The sequence below is a fragment of the Anolis sagrei genome, chromosome 1, assembly GCF_037176765.1.
Source record: "Anolis sagrei isolate rAnoSag1 chromosome 1, rAnoSag1.mat, whole genome shotgun sequence".
Lineage (NCBI taxonomy): Eukaryota > Metazoa > Chordata > Lepidosauria > Squamata > Dactyloidae > Anolis > Anolis sagrei.
Genome location: NC_090021.1, coordinates 239,852,362 through 239,870,482, shown reverse-complemented (window position 1 = coordinate 239,870,482; position 18,121 = coordinate 239,852,362). Strand labels below are relative to the sequence as shown.

The following is an 18,121-nucleotide window of genomic DNA, read 5'->3' as shown; positions in this document are numbered from 1 at the left end:
TGCAGTTTGTTTGAGTACATAGTGCTCTTTGTCTAGCACCTGCTAACTAAGAATTCTAAATACCCAACACACAAGAAATCTCTAGATTCTATAGGATGCTATCAACTTATGATATCTATATAGTACAGCTATATAGCAGGGATCTGGTTCAGGAGTACAAGGACAGCAGAAATCCTTTTCCCCATCAGAATGCCATATTCTTAGGTGCATCTGCACTGTAGACTTAATGCAGTTTCAAACACTTTAACTGTTGTGGTGCAATGCTGTGGCATCATGGGAGTTGTAGTTTTACAAGCCTTCATTGCCAAAGAGTGATGGTGTCTCACCAAATTACAAATCCCAGAATTCCATAGCACTGAGCCGTGACAGTGGTGTCACTGCATCAATTCTACAGCGTAGATGTATACTTAAGAGTGTAATTGTGCCTTTTGTTTTTATCTGCATTTATCTTGAGCCTGTACTGTGTGTCTGTTTCAGGCACAAAGGCTATGGCAGAATCACGTGGGCAGGAAAGAGGAGGCATGGTCATGGGGCAGCAGCAGTGCTTTGTTTTCTTTTTACATTGGGCGGAGGAATTTCAAGTGTGGTGCTGAATGTTGATGATATAGGTATAGGTGTGAATGTGCTGCTACATTGCTAAGTTTCCCCCTTTTACACTTTCAGATTTTCCAGCTTGTGTACTCCAGATCCCATATACCAGATAGGCTAATTTGTATACCAGTGATTGATGTTTTTGCTGACTTTAACACACGTAGTTTTATTGAGTGCTATTATACAGCACAAAGGAAGAAAAATATGGCAATCTAAAAGTAAAATATTAAATTGAACCATTTCATGATTGACCCATTAACTACAATTTCTGCCCAAAATTTAGCTATATAGCTACGTGTGACCAATGTCTTAAACTCTCTACATCCCCCTAAATTGCAGAGATTTCTTTATTTAGGTGATGTGTTTTATCAGTTAGACATAGCACTCATGGAACCATTTTAAAGCGTATGCCTTGTGTGATGTAATTATATTTCTATGGGGAAGTTATCCCAACTTCCCTCTGAGATCATTATACTCAGATAATTTTCCTATGCAAATTTTGCACCTTCTTTGTTAAGAGTTTTATAGAGTACACACTCCCATTTCATAATTCTGTTATTATCAAAACAACTGTAGGCATTTTCAGCTATTCTTTCTTGTGAACAATGAAAAACAAATACTGGCTCCTTTGAAAGGGTGGCAATGCTTTACCAAAAATACCTGAGGAGAGAATCCAAGAACCTGGAAACAAATGTGTCTTTACAAACCACTAAATTCATATCAGACCAAGAAAGAAACTCCACCGAGGCCAGAAACTCCATGGGCATCTCCATAAAAAAAGGGGGCTTCCTGCTTTGTCAATCCCATTCCATATACAGAAAACAAATGGATTGGGAGTTAATCGTATTTTATCATTACATTGGCCTTGATGAAATCAATACCAGAGCCTCAATTACCTTGACAGCCTCTTCAACGGGTAGGGAAGCAACGAGGGCCAAAACTTACAAGATTCTTGATCACTGTAGAAAAGGAGGTCACTAAGATGTGTTTTGCAGAAACATATATCTTCACACCTGCTGCACAGATGTTGTGTACCTGACTATAAGGGAAACATTGAAAAGGACTTTGAGGAGAAATAAAACTCACTTGTCCAAGGCACAGCAAAAGGACAGTGACAAACCTGCTGTGACTTGATCTTCTTCAAGCCTGGAGCCTGGGAAATCACCCAAAACAGGCAGTAAACCTCATTGAAGGATATGTACTGATAATGAGTGCACACTGATAAAACATGATTGCCTAATCAATCATGTTGTATAGGTTATAAGCCACTTAAACATGCTCCTCTTCTTTTATTGTTTTCCTGTCCTGCACACAAAAGAAAAATATGGTATTCTGAAGCTTGTCCAACTCAAGTTGGCAAGGATCTTACTTGAGTTGACTGATGTTTGTTTGGACCAGGGAGAGGTAACTTTTGACCTAACAATACCCAGCATGGCCAAAAAAAACAGCAGGAGGGCTAAAGATTTATCACCTATGATGTAGCGCAGGATGGACAACTGCGGCAAGTTTGGAGACTACCTCTGCATCCTGGTACTCTCTGGATGTTGCACGGATTACTAAAAATATTACTTCTCAGCCGTTTGGCTAAAATCATGGGTAATAATGAGAAATAAAACAACAAAAACAACAAAACCAAAATGTCTGAAAATCCAATTCAGAGTGTCAGAAATTATATTTTAAAGGCCTTACAACCAATTTAAAAGGTCAGTTATAGCACCCGGACTCTTATAAGAGAAATAATCCACTTTCTTCTTTTGGCCAGGAAAATATAAGTCTAAAGATTCTGGAGGTGTCCGTGGCCATGAAAATATCATTGGATGCTACATTTTGTTCACATTGGATGTAGCACAATCCTTTTCTTCCTATGGCAGTCATCCAAAATCATACTTTTCAAAGGCCTCCATTTGGTAGGAATACCCTGATTAATCCTTTTGTCCTACTTTTCAGCTGTTTTCAAAAGTATCCCAAGTTCCCTTATTTTTCTTCCATTGGCCTTATTTTCTTCAGTTGCTGCAAGAAAATTAGACTGCTCAATTAAATCAGGCAGGAGAAGAGGAAAGGAAAAGGTGGAATCTTGCCCTTCCCAATGGGTTTAGGCAAAAGTAAGCTACTGTAGCTTCTTCTAGTGTCTGTGTTCTTCCTGATTAATAACATTTGTCATCTAGACCACACTCGGATATCACTTGTTTACACAAGTTCTAGTTTTAAATTGTAAAATATTAGAAGGCAAGTAACATGCATGTGGGCTACAAAATAACACAGAGCACTTTCTCCAATTCTACTTCCAACAGGTATGACACAAGAAAGACCCAGCATCTTGTATTTTCAGACCCTTCCTCTGCTCTTCCCTGATCTCTGGAAATATGGCATGTTGACCCTCTCCATCCTCCTGTTGCTGGTAGCACTAGTAATTTTGACTTGTCAGCTATGCAAATGCTGGAAATTCAAAAAATCCCAGAAAGGTAAGCCTCAGAAAATGGTGTGTTGGTTTTCCTGACTGGTCTTTCATTCATCCTGCTTCCATAAACCCTCTCCCTCATCTGGCCTTCCATCCAGTTGCTAATGAAGCAGGAAAGGTAGCACGTTTCCGACCTTCTCAAGCTGGATCTTGCATTCGTTTGATAAAGGAACTGACAGAGTGACCCCACTTCTCATTGCTTCTGCTTTCATTCTCTTTTTTTTAATAATAATTTTTATTGATTAATCTCAATTGCTACATTTGTTATACATTTGTTATTACTGTTACATTTTATACAACACACTCTCTTTAACATGTTATTTATTGTTCTGCTTAAATATTTTCCCCCTTTTTATTTTCACCACAGTACTCCCCTCCACCCGTCTCAAGCCACAATTTTTACATATCATCTGTCCAAAATCTCATTTCTTCTTGTGACGGTAACTTTCCTTCCTTATTTTTTAAACCATTTACCACGAATTTTCCCCATACAGCATCAAAGTCGCTTTGTTTCCATATACTTTTTTAAACCTTTAATATACATGTCAGCTTATCATTTATTGCTAATTTCCATGCTTCCTTATACCACTCCTCTATTTGTATATTCATTTCTTTTTTCCAATTCCTTGCTATAAGCAATCTTGCTATTGTTAATAAATTTGTTATCGCTTCTTTATCCTCCTTTTTCAATTGCTTCTTATTATATAATGATAATAAAGCTATACTAGGACTTTTATCAATTTTAATATTCATTATATCTTCTATTTCTCTAAATACCTTCTCCCAAAAGTTATTTACATATTTACATTGCCACCACATGTGTATATATGTTCCTGGTTCTTGACACCCTCTCCAACAATTTATTGAGTTATTTTTATTCATATATGCTATTCTTACTGGTGCTTCTGCTTTCATTCTCAAAAGGTGTTTTGCCAGGCTTTCCATGCATTCTCTGCTAGTTTGGCCCCATGATAGATCAACAAAAAACCCCAATGGTAAGGTCATGGAGGGTAACCACCCTTCTCAGCTAAGAAAGCCTAAAAAGAATTGAAGGTCCAAAGCTCCTGTCCCCAGAGTCCCTTCATGTGCTAATTATGTTCTAGATCCAAATATTTTTTTTCATAAGACAATATCTTTATTATGATCAACATAACAAACTGCACAGGATTTCACAAATGGGGCCTGGAGACCCACTGAAGCCACTTAGGTGGATGCTGCTTCTGCTCTTCGCTTCTCTTCAATTTGCTTCTTTCTGGTTAACAAATTCCTTCATGCGCATAATGTGGTCTTGATGCTCACAGTAGTCCCAGTCATGACGTTCATGTGCACACCCAAAGATATTAGGGAATTTGTCATGTTTGCACTTCATCAGTTTAATAAGATAATGGACACAATAATCACGCTGCTCCAGAGGAAGCTGAGCATCGTTCATCTGCTCCTGTGTTGCTATCGTTACGCGTTCCTTGCATTCAGGGAAGCTGAAGGTGGGGTCGAAGTTAGGCATCCAGAATGGGTTGGGCTCTATCTCCGCGTCCCACAGGTAGCACCAACTAATTAGATCCAACTAATTTCAAAGGCATTTTCACCAATTCTCAAAGTGAGTTGTTATTACAACAAAATGTTAGCTCTGAAATGGACAGGCCAGCTTTAAACCTTTAAAGAAAATTAATTAATAATGCCCTCCAGCATTTCACAGATGAAAACTAGAACGTATGTGATCAAGAAACACTCAGTTAATGCAAACTACTTTTGCCACTCAGTTAACTAAATGCAAACTACTTTTGCACTTTGAACTCAGTTTGCAATAAATAGGCTGAGAACAAAAGAGTCCCTTTAAAATTCGGAGGAGGATGAAAGAAAATGGAGCAACTAAAAATAAGATGACAGAGGATCAATTGGCACTGTCCCTGCTCAACTAGACAGTAAGAGGGTATAATTAAATATAATTAAAATGTTCAGAAAAATGTTAAAACGTGGCTGAAAAGCTGAATGAGCCATTCAAAGACACATGAATGTGGCCCTATCTATCAACTTCATGAACAAAACAAATACCATTATTGACTGCTATTCATGTAGGTGGGGCAATCAATGGATGTTACATCATACAGTGTCTCAGCCTAGATGCTATGAGAAATAAGGAACCATTCATTAAAATCTAAGACAATAGAAAGAGATCTTGTATTGAATGATCAGACCCATTGGTCCAAAATTCAACACTGTCTGCAACTGTACTTGGGTTTTAGGGTAGAAGCTTTCCCAGCACCAGAAAATGCTAGAAGTAGAACTAGGAACCCTTTTCATGGAAAGCATTTATTTTCCTACTGAGCTATGGATCTTTTCCTGCAAGAACACAGCAAAAATTACTTGCATTGGTATTACTGCTGAAGACTTTAGAAAGATGCTGCTGGTGCCAATATAATGAAGACGTCAGTGAAAGCTGTGTTTCCTGTAAATCAAGTTAATCTCTAAATTTCATTTCATCCTCTCAGCTAAACCACAAATTACTCATTCTTTGGGAAACCCACAACATAAAATTATTAGCCAATAATTCCAAAGTTTCTAGAGTGATAAGAAAAGCTTGAGAAATTACTATTTAAACTACAACTCCCAGAATCCTTGGCCAAGGACCATCCTACCTGGGAGATACTGGATGTTACAGTTCAAGGAAAAAGTGACTTTCTGAACTCTGAGACCAAGAGACCAGGCATTACTCTTGCCAAGGGTGCAGTTGTGTTTCCTGAAAGAAACACTTTTATTGAAATAATATGTAATATTTTTATATTTCAAATGCACAATCTTATTATTAAGGATATGTGTTTCCTAGCCAAGTAGTCCATTCACATGACACTAAGAGCTATGTGAAATGCCAGTTGACATGAGTCACGGGTGTCATCCCAGATAATACCATATGTCACATTTCTTTTTCACCTTCCTAATGCGCATGACGCAACTATGTCCTGTTAGAACTTCTAATTAATTTCAATAGAGAGACAGCACACTCCTTTCGACAGGAGGAGGCATTGTTTCCTTTGTTCTGAAAAAGATATCTTATGATAATCTAAATGAACATGTAAAAGTGTGAAGATTGCTCTGGATCTATGCACATTGCTACAAAAATGTGCCAGAGAGCTGTACAAACTCTGTCATTAGACAAGAGGGCACTATTTATTTCATCATATAATGCCTTCATGCAGTCCCATAGCCAGAAAAAACTCTCTCTTTCTGTGTGTGCGTGTGTGTGTGTGAAACCATTTTTATTTTTTAAGCAAATCATGAAGAGTAGGTCCATAACACAAAATAATTTAAATCCTATTACATTTTAGAAACTACATTAAAATACCTTTAATCTTGTACCTAGTTATGAAAAAATACTTGATCGTTTATGAAAAAATAAAATATAACCTTTTATCATAGTTGTTATATACCTCAAAACATCGTAAATTATATTAAACTTACATTTTTCTTATGGAGTTTAACCTGGGGAGCTGGATTCTGATATCTGTTTCGGTAGATTATGTCATCTTCATGTGAAAAAAAATAATGATTAAACGTCTGTGGTGTCAAAACTTGGTAACTTCTACTATGTCAGCTATTGCAGCTATTGCAATGTAAATAGGTGGAAAGGTAGGTAAAGATAGTGTAAATAAATTATCAAAATTTGGTTATTATAATGCTTGCAGTTCAGGAGGAATTCTAATTTTTACTTCTCATAGACTTAAATGGGGATTTTGTTAACCAGTTAAAATTCATGAGTAAACCAGGGTTTTTTAACTTGATATTTTTTAGGGTGGGTGGAGTGTTGAACCTGTAACACACCTCCTCCTTGGCTACGGGCTTGTCTTCATGCAAATTGTTATAGAAACATACTCTGTCACAAAACCTCATTGTTTTGTGAAGAAAAAGTGTGTATTAGTCCCTCAAATTCATGTAGGTTGGTGTTTTGGGCCTGACTCTATGCTTTTATGATATTGTTGTTATATGCCTTCATGTCAACTTCACGACTCAAACTCTGGACTCCTAGCATCCTAATCCAATATTCAAGCCATTACACTGAATTGGCTGCTCTGAAAATAAGCCCTCAACTACCTTTGTTCTTGCAGTAAGAACCTTTATCAACTACGCTCCGAAAGAGATAGACCAAGAGAATGCCTTCCAGGGGAAGAGATCACAAACATCTCTTGTTGGCTTTGGAGCACAGTCCTCTCATGAGATCAAGGCAAGTAGATCAATCCCAGGATGCATTATTGCCAGGTGCATAAAGATCCTATGCCTTGTTTGAGTCCTTGTTGAAGAGCATCCATTATGCTTCCTTTCTGCAACTGAGCTCAAAAGAAAATTACCTCAATGTCTAACGGAAACTAGTTGTATACAATACATTTTGGTTAAGGCTGGAAGCAGGCATGTAGCCGGGGGGGGGGGGGGGGCTCAGGGGGCTTCAGCCCCCCCCCCCCCCGAAATTTTCATGGTGGTTCGCGAAAAGGCCTTATTGGTGCATTATTTAAACTGTTATGTTTATTCATATCATGATCTGATCACCATACTCAATATATCCCATATGCATGGGGGTATTGGGGTAATGATACAAAAGGTTTGCTAGGCTAGACCCTCTTTCACTCAGACTCAGCCCCCCCCCGAAACTCAGCCCCCCACGAAACCCCCCCGAAAAAAATGCAGCCCCCCCCCCGAAATGAAATCCTGGCTACGGGCCTGGCTGGAAGCATTAGACCTCCTCCCGCAAATCTATTTTATACAACAGATTTTCTTTTCTCTTTTAAATAACTGTTTATAATGCAGATTCCTATGCCCTATAAATTCCTATACTCAAAAATAAGTCTCGTTATGTTTCACAGAGCTCGCGTACAGTCAGATGTCCACTGGGTGGCAGCCTAAATGAAAGACTATCTCTGCTTTGCATTTTCTCCAGATCCAAAATATCCAAAAGGAGCTCAAGAAACTTGGAGTCTGCTTTTCACCTTCCTCTGACATCAAGAGTCTTGCCATGGGCATCCTGGCTAATGATCCTGGTGCTCCTGATCGATCCCAAGGCAAACTGAGGTTCTCACTTCTCTACAACAAGAAACAGCTTGAATTACTCTTGACTGTCACAGGGGCTCTGGGCCTCCCTAGACTTGAATACAGCAATACCTTTGTTCAGGTCCGGCTGCTAAGCCAAGCCACCTCCTCTTCCTCTGATCTTCAGCACATTGTCCATGAATGGCAGACTCAGGTGGTGAAGTCCGACAGCAGTCCCACCTTTGGAGACCAGTTTGCTTGCACTTTGAAGGAGACGGAATTGACAAAGAGCAGTGTCAAGTTAGAGGTGAGGAAATATTCCCTTGCCCCCCACTTTCATAAAATTAACCTAAAGATGTGTGGATGAGCTCCCTCTGTCAGCTCCAGCTCCCCATGCAGGGACATGAGAGAAGCCTCCCATGAGGATGGTAAAACATCAGAGCATCCGGGTGTCCCCTGGACAACATCCTTGCAGACAGCCAATTCTCTCACACTAGAAGGGACTTGCAGTTTCTCAAGTCACTCCTGACACACACACGCAAAACCTGAAAGATTACTGTGGGAAATGTGTCTTCTGCCCTGCCTTCCAAGATCTCACAATGGGGTACCTTAAACTAATGCCACTTAAAAACACTTATTAACATTTCAATATAACTAAATAGACCAATAAGGCCAAGATGGACTGATGCACACTGAATCAATGAAAGCTTTGGAAAGCTTAGGTGCCAAAATGAGGTCACTTTGGGCATCAGGCAGATATCAAGGGAAGTTAGTCCACAGCTCAACACCACAATGGAGAATGTCCTATCCCTATTATCACATAGTGTACTGTTTCCGGTACCAGGATACAGAGGATTATAGCGTCCCCACTCCTTGTTTAGTGTCTTAGGAAAGGAAAAGTTGCAGAAAAAGGCAAGCCACCTGATGATCAAGAAGCCAAAGCAACATCTTTGTGATAAAAGGTTGCAATTTCAGTGACTGAAAGTAGGATAGAAGTGTGCAGAATTTGGCACAGTATAGAGAAAATGGATCAAACTCAGTTTTCCTCCATCTTTCATACTAGAACCCATGGCCATCTTGTGAAACTGAATGGTGCTTAATTCAGGACATCAGAACTAAATCATATAATTGTGTACAAAATTAGAGTATACATTCTGTGACAGAAATGGAAACAGGTGTATTATACCTGAATGCATTGCAAATCACACAGTACTTAAGGGTTATTACGTACAGTTTGAGTAGTTCAAAGATAACTCCGAGTCTTCTGGAGTGGAAAAAAGCAGGTTTTTATTTTCAGCTGTGCACTTGAGTAGGATAACTCCTTCAGTCTCAGATGCCCCAAGTCTTAAATTACTCCCCAAGACAATTTGGCATGTATAGGAAACTATGGGTCACTTCTCGAGCCCTGAGTTTGCAAGTTCGGTCTTACAAAAATGGCTGGAGGCATTTATCCCCAGTGGCTCCCATAACTGTAATGGTGCATTCTGCGACTAGGGCCAGTTGGGTAGTTAGGACAGACTTTTCATCTCTGGTGTCTCTCAGAAATCCACTGGTTGGGATCCTACTCCTACACTGAACATGGGGTCCCTGGACCCCAGCTTGAGGACCCAAGTCATCTTCATGGTTGTTCTCCTCCTCCGATCCACTGCGGGACTACTGCCAGGCCTACAAATCCTTGGTCTCCTGAGTTGAGGCAGATAAGAGTAGGTTGGGTTTGGCATGGTTCCTCGGGTCGCCTGGTTTCTCTGGGGGCATTAATTCTTCCAATGTCCTTTTTGTCTGCAAATTGTGCACTAGTTCCTTCCAAGAGGTTGGCCCTATCCTCTTCCTCTCGTTGGGCCCCTTCGGACTCTTATACGTCCTCTTAGCCTGCGGCCAGGCATTAGAAAAGAAAAATTATTTGACACCTATTTGACACCTCCCTGACTGTTGTGCCTCAGTGCTGTGAAATCAGGGGAATTGTAGTTCACTCGCCTCTTTTGCTCCTTTTGTAACTTAAGAACAGGGTACTTAAACTTTAAATATCTTGTCTAAAAGTTGAAATATTAAAACTGTTGGAGTCTTTCATTCATTCCTGTTCCTGACCCTGGTTCAAACATGCCCAAGCCACAGTCAATATGTGGCCTCTAGACACTGTTCAAATAATTGTGTTAGAAGTATTAAAGGAATTTAAATAAAAACTGTTTATTTCTCTCATTTTTATTTTTAATTTTATGATCATTATGATTCCATAGGTGAAATACTTTGACAAATATTCTCGCCACATACCACTAGGAGAAGTCAGGGTAGCTTTGAACACCCTCAAGGCCTTTGAAAACATGGAGTTCTGCAGGGAGCTACAGAAAGCAACCAAGGTAATGACCCATTTCTCAGTAGCTTTGGAAATGATCTCTAAACCCCAAAATAATGGTTGTATTTAGTGCTGACAATGAACCAGAAGTATACATTTATAAGCCTTGGGCAGCATTGGTCCCACTTTCTGCATCTAGGATAAATCCCCCTTTTTGGTTTAAATTTTGGTTTGAACCTATATTGATATTGGAGACATTCTTTCTATCTTCAATTCTATAGATCTGAGAAATAGGTGAACAACAGCATTTATTAAAATAAACACACAATGGGATTTGGCAAGATATTACAAGAGAAGTTAAAAATGTTTTAGATTTACTTCTTTAAGCCGCAGAGTAGGAAGGTGGTGGTGGTGGTGGTGGAAGTAGGTAGTTTAGTTTTAATGGTTAATATCAGGTGGATATTTTATTTTGTTTGTGTAAGTTAATTTAGTTTGCATTTGTATGTAATTGTAGCGGATGGTTTTTCAATGAAATAAAATGAATTGGTAAAAAAAGAAAGATATCTTTAAGTCCAAAGCTTCTTTGTCTTTAAGCTTTCTAGCTTATTCTAGGATGCAGTTAGTAAGTGAAGTCTTTGCGTTACCAGTGAATATGCAACTTCTCAGAGTGTTGCAGTATTTTCTGTTCCAGCAGGTGGCAATGGACACTTGAGTTCCCTGCATTATAGAAAAACGAGAACAGGAGAGGTCCTGCAGTATATTTTTGAGGTTCTGAAGTTTCAACATAAATTCTGCCTTTAGGTCCAAGCTTCAAGTGTAATTCAAAACCTCTTACCCTATTAGTGATTTTGCCCAATAGCACTTATGTCACATAATCTTTGCAGCTAAGCCGAGGAAAGCTTTATTTCAAGCATTATGTGGTGCAACAATAGCACTTACTGACCTGATAGCAAAACATCTAATGACAAACAGCGAAGCAGCTCTGCGATATTCACTGCATGCAGGGGGTGGACCAACCTCTTGTTGAGCGAGTGGGCTTATTAACGGAAGACCCTCTTCATAAATCCACAGCAGAGTAACTTATCAGCAGCAATGTGACCCAGCACCAGTAGCCCAAAGAACAAAAATACACAGATCAATGTTATATCTTCCACAGGAGGCTTTTCTTTATAACAAAATAATATGGTTGCACTATTTACAAGAACAAGGTTTCAATGACACAAATAAAGTTTAACCTTCACACTGGAGCTGCACACACAAGACCTTCTCATACTGAGGCTTACCTCACACTGAGGCCTTCTCACACAGACTAAGGCCTACCTCCCACTGAGGTTTACTAAGCTGTAGGCACACCTGCTTATATAGAACTGCAGCTTTTGCTAAGTCATTGCGTCTATTTAACCTCTTCAGTGCTTGACTCACATTTTTGTAATTAAAAATACCTAGCTAATTTTTAATATTTCTGCCAACCCTTTCCCTCATAGGAGCTGCTCTTCCTAGTTTCTAGTGCTCCTTGTGCTCAAATATACCCAGCATTAGGGGTGTGAGGAATACTTGCATATTTTCTCATTCTTAAGAGATAATGCATCTGGACATCACGATGGGTGGAAGAAAGACATTTCTTTAACATCTGATTTTTGGGCAGAAATGTTTTCCCCACTGAAAAGGCTTGTTACACAAATGCAAGGCTTTCCCATTAAATATATATATATTTCAGGACTTTTAAAAATATGTGCATTTTCTTGTAGAAAAGTCCTAAAATGACTCAAAGATTGATTTTTTTTAAAAAAAATCCTTTTGTGATCTCACCAGGAGGGAAGAAAATAGTGTAAGTTTGAAGTTGGTAGCATATGGTTTCATAGACTGAGTCTACTCCCTCAAACACATGGAGTCTAGGAAGTCTTATGCTACCAATTTAATTCTTTCAGTTAGTCTCTGGAGCCTCAGGTAGTGCAGTGGGTTAAACCCTTGTGCCAGCAGGACTGCTGACTGATAGGTCAGCGGTTTGAATCCGGAGAGAGCAGATTGAGCTCCCTCTGTCAGCTCCAACTCCCCATTCGGGGACATGAAAGAAGCCTCCCACAAGGATGGTAAAACATCCTGGGCAATGTCCTTGCAGATAGCCAATTCTCTCACACCAGAAGTGACTTGCAATTTCCCAAGTCACTCCTGACCAAAAAAAAAAAAAAGGTTAGTCTCTAACGTACTACAAAAGAGTCCTTTGCATACTGATATTTCAGACTAACATGGTTATGCTTTTGAATTAAGTAAAAGAAGATTTATATCCCTACCCAAAACCTTGATTCAGCCAAAAGTGTTTTCTTGGATATTTTCAGGGAATTTTATCTTTCTCCCCAAAATTTAGCCTCTAAAAAAAAAAAAAAAGAAAAAAAAAAGGAAAACAACATGCTCCATAATCATAATTTGTATCTTAACAATGTAGATAATTTCAATTTGTGGGTGTAACATTAATGTGTTATTTTTCATGGCTTGATAACGGGTTACGTAGTCAATGATTTTTCCAAACGATAGTTGCCGCACTACCCAACATGTAAATAACCTTCTTCCTGGCATTGCATCATGCACTGTGTTACAAATAACTGCCTTTTGATAGCATATTTTTCTTCTTCTCCATTCTCTACATATTACTTGGATGAGAGTTCCTTTTGCCTATGCCTGGAACCTGACAATTCAATATTATTCTGTAATTTAAAACTTAACAGAGCTGCCCTGCTCTGTTAAGTTTTAAATTACAGCAGCATACTGGATTCACACATGTTATTACTTAGAATAATGTTCTTTCTAGTCGGTCAGCCATTGGTCCTTTCATGTGAATGAAGCTACATGAGCTAAATGAGTGTGCATATATTCATTGTTCGGTTATTACCAGAAAGGAAAAGGGGCACAAGGAGAACTAAACCCTGCTGCCCACCCCCTTTTTGCAGTGCACAACCAAAGAACAGGGGTGCATTTCACACATAGCATATATGAACTGCTTTTGAACCTGGCTGTGAATACATTGCAACATGCAAAACTCCGATGCTAAGTTTGCCTAAGTAAAAACGGGAGGAGGCCCTTTACCTTTATGGTTGTGTGAAAGAGAGAATTTTAGCGGATATTGCTTGTTAGCTTGTTCCATGGCAGCCAACATCTGCTGAACTTCTCTCCTGTGCACAATAGTCATGTGTGTGTATTAATATAATGATTCATTAAAGCGCAACAGAATCAAAGTTTACTGTGTGCACAGAAGCTTATGGTGGCTGAATTTCAAGGCTTGGTTGATATTGTTATTTATATAATTCAGTCTGAATCCTAATTTGCTGTGATACATCCAGCACCCTGTCTCTTCATAATCCTAGCTGGACCCAACGAACTGCCCTAATTGTCCCAAAACATCACCTCTGTCCCTCCATAGCCTCATCTGTTCCTCTGCTCTTCATTGCCCTCTAACTCATGTTTCTAAGTCATTTCTATTTTTAATTTGTATTTCTGTCATACACACTGAATTAAAAAAAATCACATTTAAACATTTAGTCAATTGCAAATCACCTGCAGATAACTTATTATGTACACTGTATGCCCATCCATAATAATAGTTTTCCTTAAAGTGCTGGCACTGGCCTATAAAGCCCAAAATGGTTCTGGCCCAGTTTACCTGTCTGAAGGTATCTCCCTCTACAAACCTTCAAGGACTCTTAAGATTATCAGGAGAGGCCCTGCTCTCGGTCCCACCACCCTCGCAAATGCGACTGGTGGGGACGAGAAACAGGGCCTTCTCAGTGGTGGCTCCTTGGCTGTGGAACTCCCTCCCAAATGATATCAGATCTGCCCCTCCCTTCTGGTATTCTGAAAAAAAAAATCAAGACCTGGCTCTGGTGTCAAGCCTTTGGGCAATAGATTTGAATGTGATTGATTGATGCGACCGGCAATGGACTGATCTTGGATCATGATTTTAAACTGGTGATATTTTAGAATTTTAAATCTTTGAATGTTTATTGTTGTTTTAATGGTTATTTTAATTATGTTTGTTAATTCAATGTCTGGCATCTAATGGTTGCCTGTTGTAAGCCTCCCTGAGTCCCCCCGCCCCTTGGGGGTGAGATGGACAGGATATAAATGCTTGAAATTAATTAATTAATTTCTATAATGCACACATTTTTTTAAAAAAATACCATAGTCCAGATCATTACATTTATCCCAGGTTTTATCATTTCTTAGAGGAATGAACAATCTTAAAGAAGCATTTGCCAACTTGGTTCCTGGCACTTTTGTCTTCAACATTTCTTCCTCCAGTGTCATTGCCTTCACTGTTGGATCAACACGCCCCATCAACAAAGAGGCCAGTTCCTTGAGGTGTAGGCTCCAAAAGTAGTTCTGCCTCCATACTCCTGGTCAGGTTTCCTTGGCTGAGTTAAAAACCAAGTTGTTACTTTAAGACAAGGGACCTGTTATATATTCTCCATCACAGCCATTTCATCAGTAAAGGCATTCACATCCCAATGCCTGCTCTTCTGTTCACAGGACACTGTTGGGGAAGTGCTTGTTTCACTCAAGTGCCTTCCTATCTCCCAAAGAATAGAAATTGGTTTACTGAAAGTTAAAACTACTTTCCTATGTAACAATGCAGAGAAGCGTAAGTATGTTGATACTCTTGTTCTTTGGTTTTTATTTGTTTATACTACAGTAGAGTCTTGCTTATCCAACATAAACGGGCTGGCAAAACGTTGGATAAGTGAAAATGTTGGATAATAAGGAGAGATTAAGGAAAAGTCTATTAAACGTCAAATTATGTTATGATTTTACAAATTAAGCACCAAAAGATCATGTTTTACAACAAATCAACAGAAAAAGTAGTTCAATACACAGTAACATTATGTCATAATTACGGTACTGTATTTACAAATTTAGCATCAAAATATCTCAATATATTGAAATAGCTCTGGATCCAGGCAGGAGGCAGACTGTGTTGGATAATACAGAATGTTGGATGAGCGAAGGTTGGATAAGCAAGACTCTTCTGTACTTCTTTCAAACATGTATGCTGGAAGTGTGATTGAAAAGGAGATATATATATATATATATATATATATATATATATATATATATATATCCAGATGTATGGTCTCTGTATATGAGGAGGAATACGTGCTTTACATGCAAAACATCCCAGTTCTGATCCCTGGCATTTCCATGTAGGACTAGGCGCCTATCCAAAAACTTGGAGAAGAACAGTGTCCATCCTGTGTCCTGAGCTGAGCAGACCAATGGTCTGAATCGACAGAATACACTTTCTGACCATCTTGTGGCAATTTTGTGCATCTTTGAGCTAGAACTTCACCAAAATGAAAATACCTGGCAAGATGATTGTCTTGTCCTGCATCCTCATACATTAGAGACATATCTTGATAATCCAGTTCAGTTTGTAAAGCACTCTGATCTCTTGAACCAATAATACTAATACATTAAATTACTTCAGTCCTTACTGTCTAACTGAAAATCTAGGTTTAGTCTCTTAACAGAGACTTCAACAGATACAAAGCCTCTTCAAGACATTTGTGACTTTTCCACATTTCTAAGAAGACTGGAAACTTGCTTTTTCTTGTTTTTTGGAACTCTGAAGCTTGCTTTTGTGTCCCATTTTTACTTGAGATTCTCAGAATATTTCTCATTGCCACCTGTTATCTGACTGCTTTTTTGCAATTCGGTTTGGGATGAACATGCTCTGAAGCCTGTGATTTATTTTCCCTTAGTATCCCTGTTCACACATTCTACTTGCAGAGAGTGTATCCCTATTGTAATATCTCTTACAGAGGAGATGTAAAATAGGGATAATGCTTAGCTTACTAAATATTACACACACTTTAGTGTCAGAAAGCTCTAGTGCAATGGATCTCAATCTGTGGGTCCCCAGGTGTTTTGGCCTACAACTCCCAGAAATCACAGCCAGTTTACCAGCTGTTATGATTTCTGGAAGCTGAAGGCCAAAACATCTTCACATGTTGAAAACCATTGCTCTAGTGTTATATGGTTCAGAACAAGGCACCTCACTATGGTATGAATTCCTGTTTGTCATAAGAGAGAACCAGTGGCAGCAAACTGCTTCAATTCTGACACAGCTGCAGGGAGGGTGTGTTTTATTTTGATATGGGCAATCCTCACACTATTTCTTTCCATTGTTCAATCAATATTTATATATAAAACCTTCACCTAATCCCAAGGCATAGCTAGGATGTTGTGATAAGCAATTCAGACATTTCAAGAACTTGTGATCTCTTCATCTTTTCTGATGTTCTTTCTGTTCCAGGTATATATGCCAGGATTGATGTCTTCTGCAACCTTCACAAGCAGAAGCACCAGAAATCCAAGCCCAAGACTCTTGCATCAGTGACTGTTTTCAATGAAACATTTTTCTTCCACCTGCCTGAGCCCGTAGTCTGGGACTGTGCTGTCCTCATTTCAGTTTATGAGATGCATCCCAAGAGCAGGCAGCTCGTTGGACAGGCGGCCTTGGGGAAGGGGGCATCGGACAACCCCAGTGATCACTGGGAACGCATGATGCAGTCCATCCAGCAGCCTGTAGCCAAGTGGCATCCCTTGGTTATTTGAAAAAAAAAAGTCAAGGGGGATTTTGAAGTGGGAAGGAGGTGAAATGGGTATCCCTCCTTCATACCAGATGCTGCTCCTGCAGCATTCAAAATGAGTGAATAATGAATAATGTCTGGAATTGCTTGGTCAGGCAGAGCTGTTATCCTTGAAGCACTCATTTAATGAGGGATTCATTCCCACAGGTGTTTGTTACCATATTGCTTTGCATTATGTTTTGCACTGTGATTTTTGTGGTTGAAACTGGGAGTGTTTTTTTTTTTAAATAGCCATTTTATGTAGCCAAGATCCTATTTTAAAAAAAATAACAGCAAACAGCACTCAAATTTGAGGTCAGATCACTGTGAAATAGTTTTGATGCAGGGTTGTTGCAGGTTTTTTGGACTGTATGGCCATGTTCTAGAAGCATACTCTCCTGATGTTTCGCCTGCATCTGTGGCAAGCATCCTCAGAGGTGATGTCTGTTGGAAACTAGGCAAGTGAAATTCATATATCTGTGGAATGTGAAATATCTTTCTCCCATCCTGGACATTCCACAGATATACGAATTTCACTTGCCTAGTTTCCAACAGACACCACCTCTGAGGATGCTTGCCACAGATGCAACCCCTAGAGTTGGACATGACCAGACTTAATGTCAGGGGAAACCTTACCTTACATTATTGAAATTAAAAAAAACCAGCCTGACAAACAAGGAAAATGTGTATACACATACTTTTCTAGACAGCACTCTTACACCCAGATTCTTCCTCCTTATACTGAGAACTGGAGAAGAGGGGCTAGTTTCATAACTACACCGGCATACATAATATCTTCCAAGAGGGGATTTCACTCCTTATGTCAGTATCAATTAGTCTTTCCGGCATCAAAAATGCCTTGTGATTTTATCTGTAAGAAACTGTGGCTGCTGAAGTTGTGATTTCTGGACACTTTTCAAAGCTGGTATAAAAGAGCCTGAAACTCTCAACAGACTATTTTGAAATGTCCTTTGCTAATACATCTTCACTTTTCACCGAGGGCAAGTGGAAATGTAAAGTACATAAAAACATGTGTATTTTGTATGTAAACATAAATAGAATTACTCTGAAAATATTTCTCTGTTTCTTATAGTACATGTATTAGGTTACTTTAATGAAAATATCCTGCCCTCAATCCAAGGATCGGAT

General features: G+C 39.1%; 1 protein-coding gene across 1 annotated transcript; it reads left to right on the top strand.

The window, feature by feature from the left end:
* The first annotated feature begins 7,990 nt into the window (after positions 1–7,990).
* On the top strand, positions 7,991–17,545 carry LOC132761884 (synaptotagmin-2-like). Its single transcript, XM_060754930.2, has 4 exons — positions 7,991–8,369; positions 10,297–10,416; positions 14,874–14,985; positions 16,657–17,545. The coding sequence occupies exons 1-4, from the start codon at positions 8,049–8,051 to the stop codon at positions 16,956–16,958; spliced, it is 855 nt and encodes a 284-aa protein (XP_060610913.2). The 5' UTR covers positions 7,991–8,048; the 3' UTR covers positions 16,959–17,545.
* Positions 17,546–18,121: the final 576 nt, after the last annotated feature.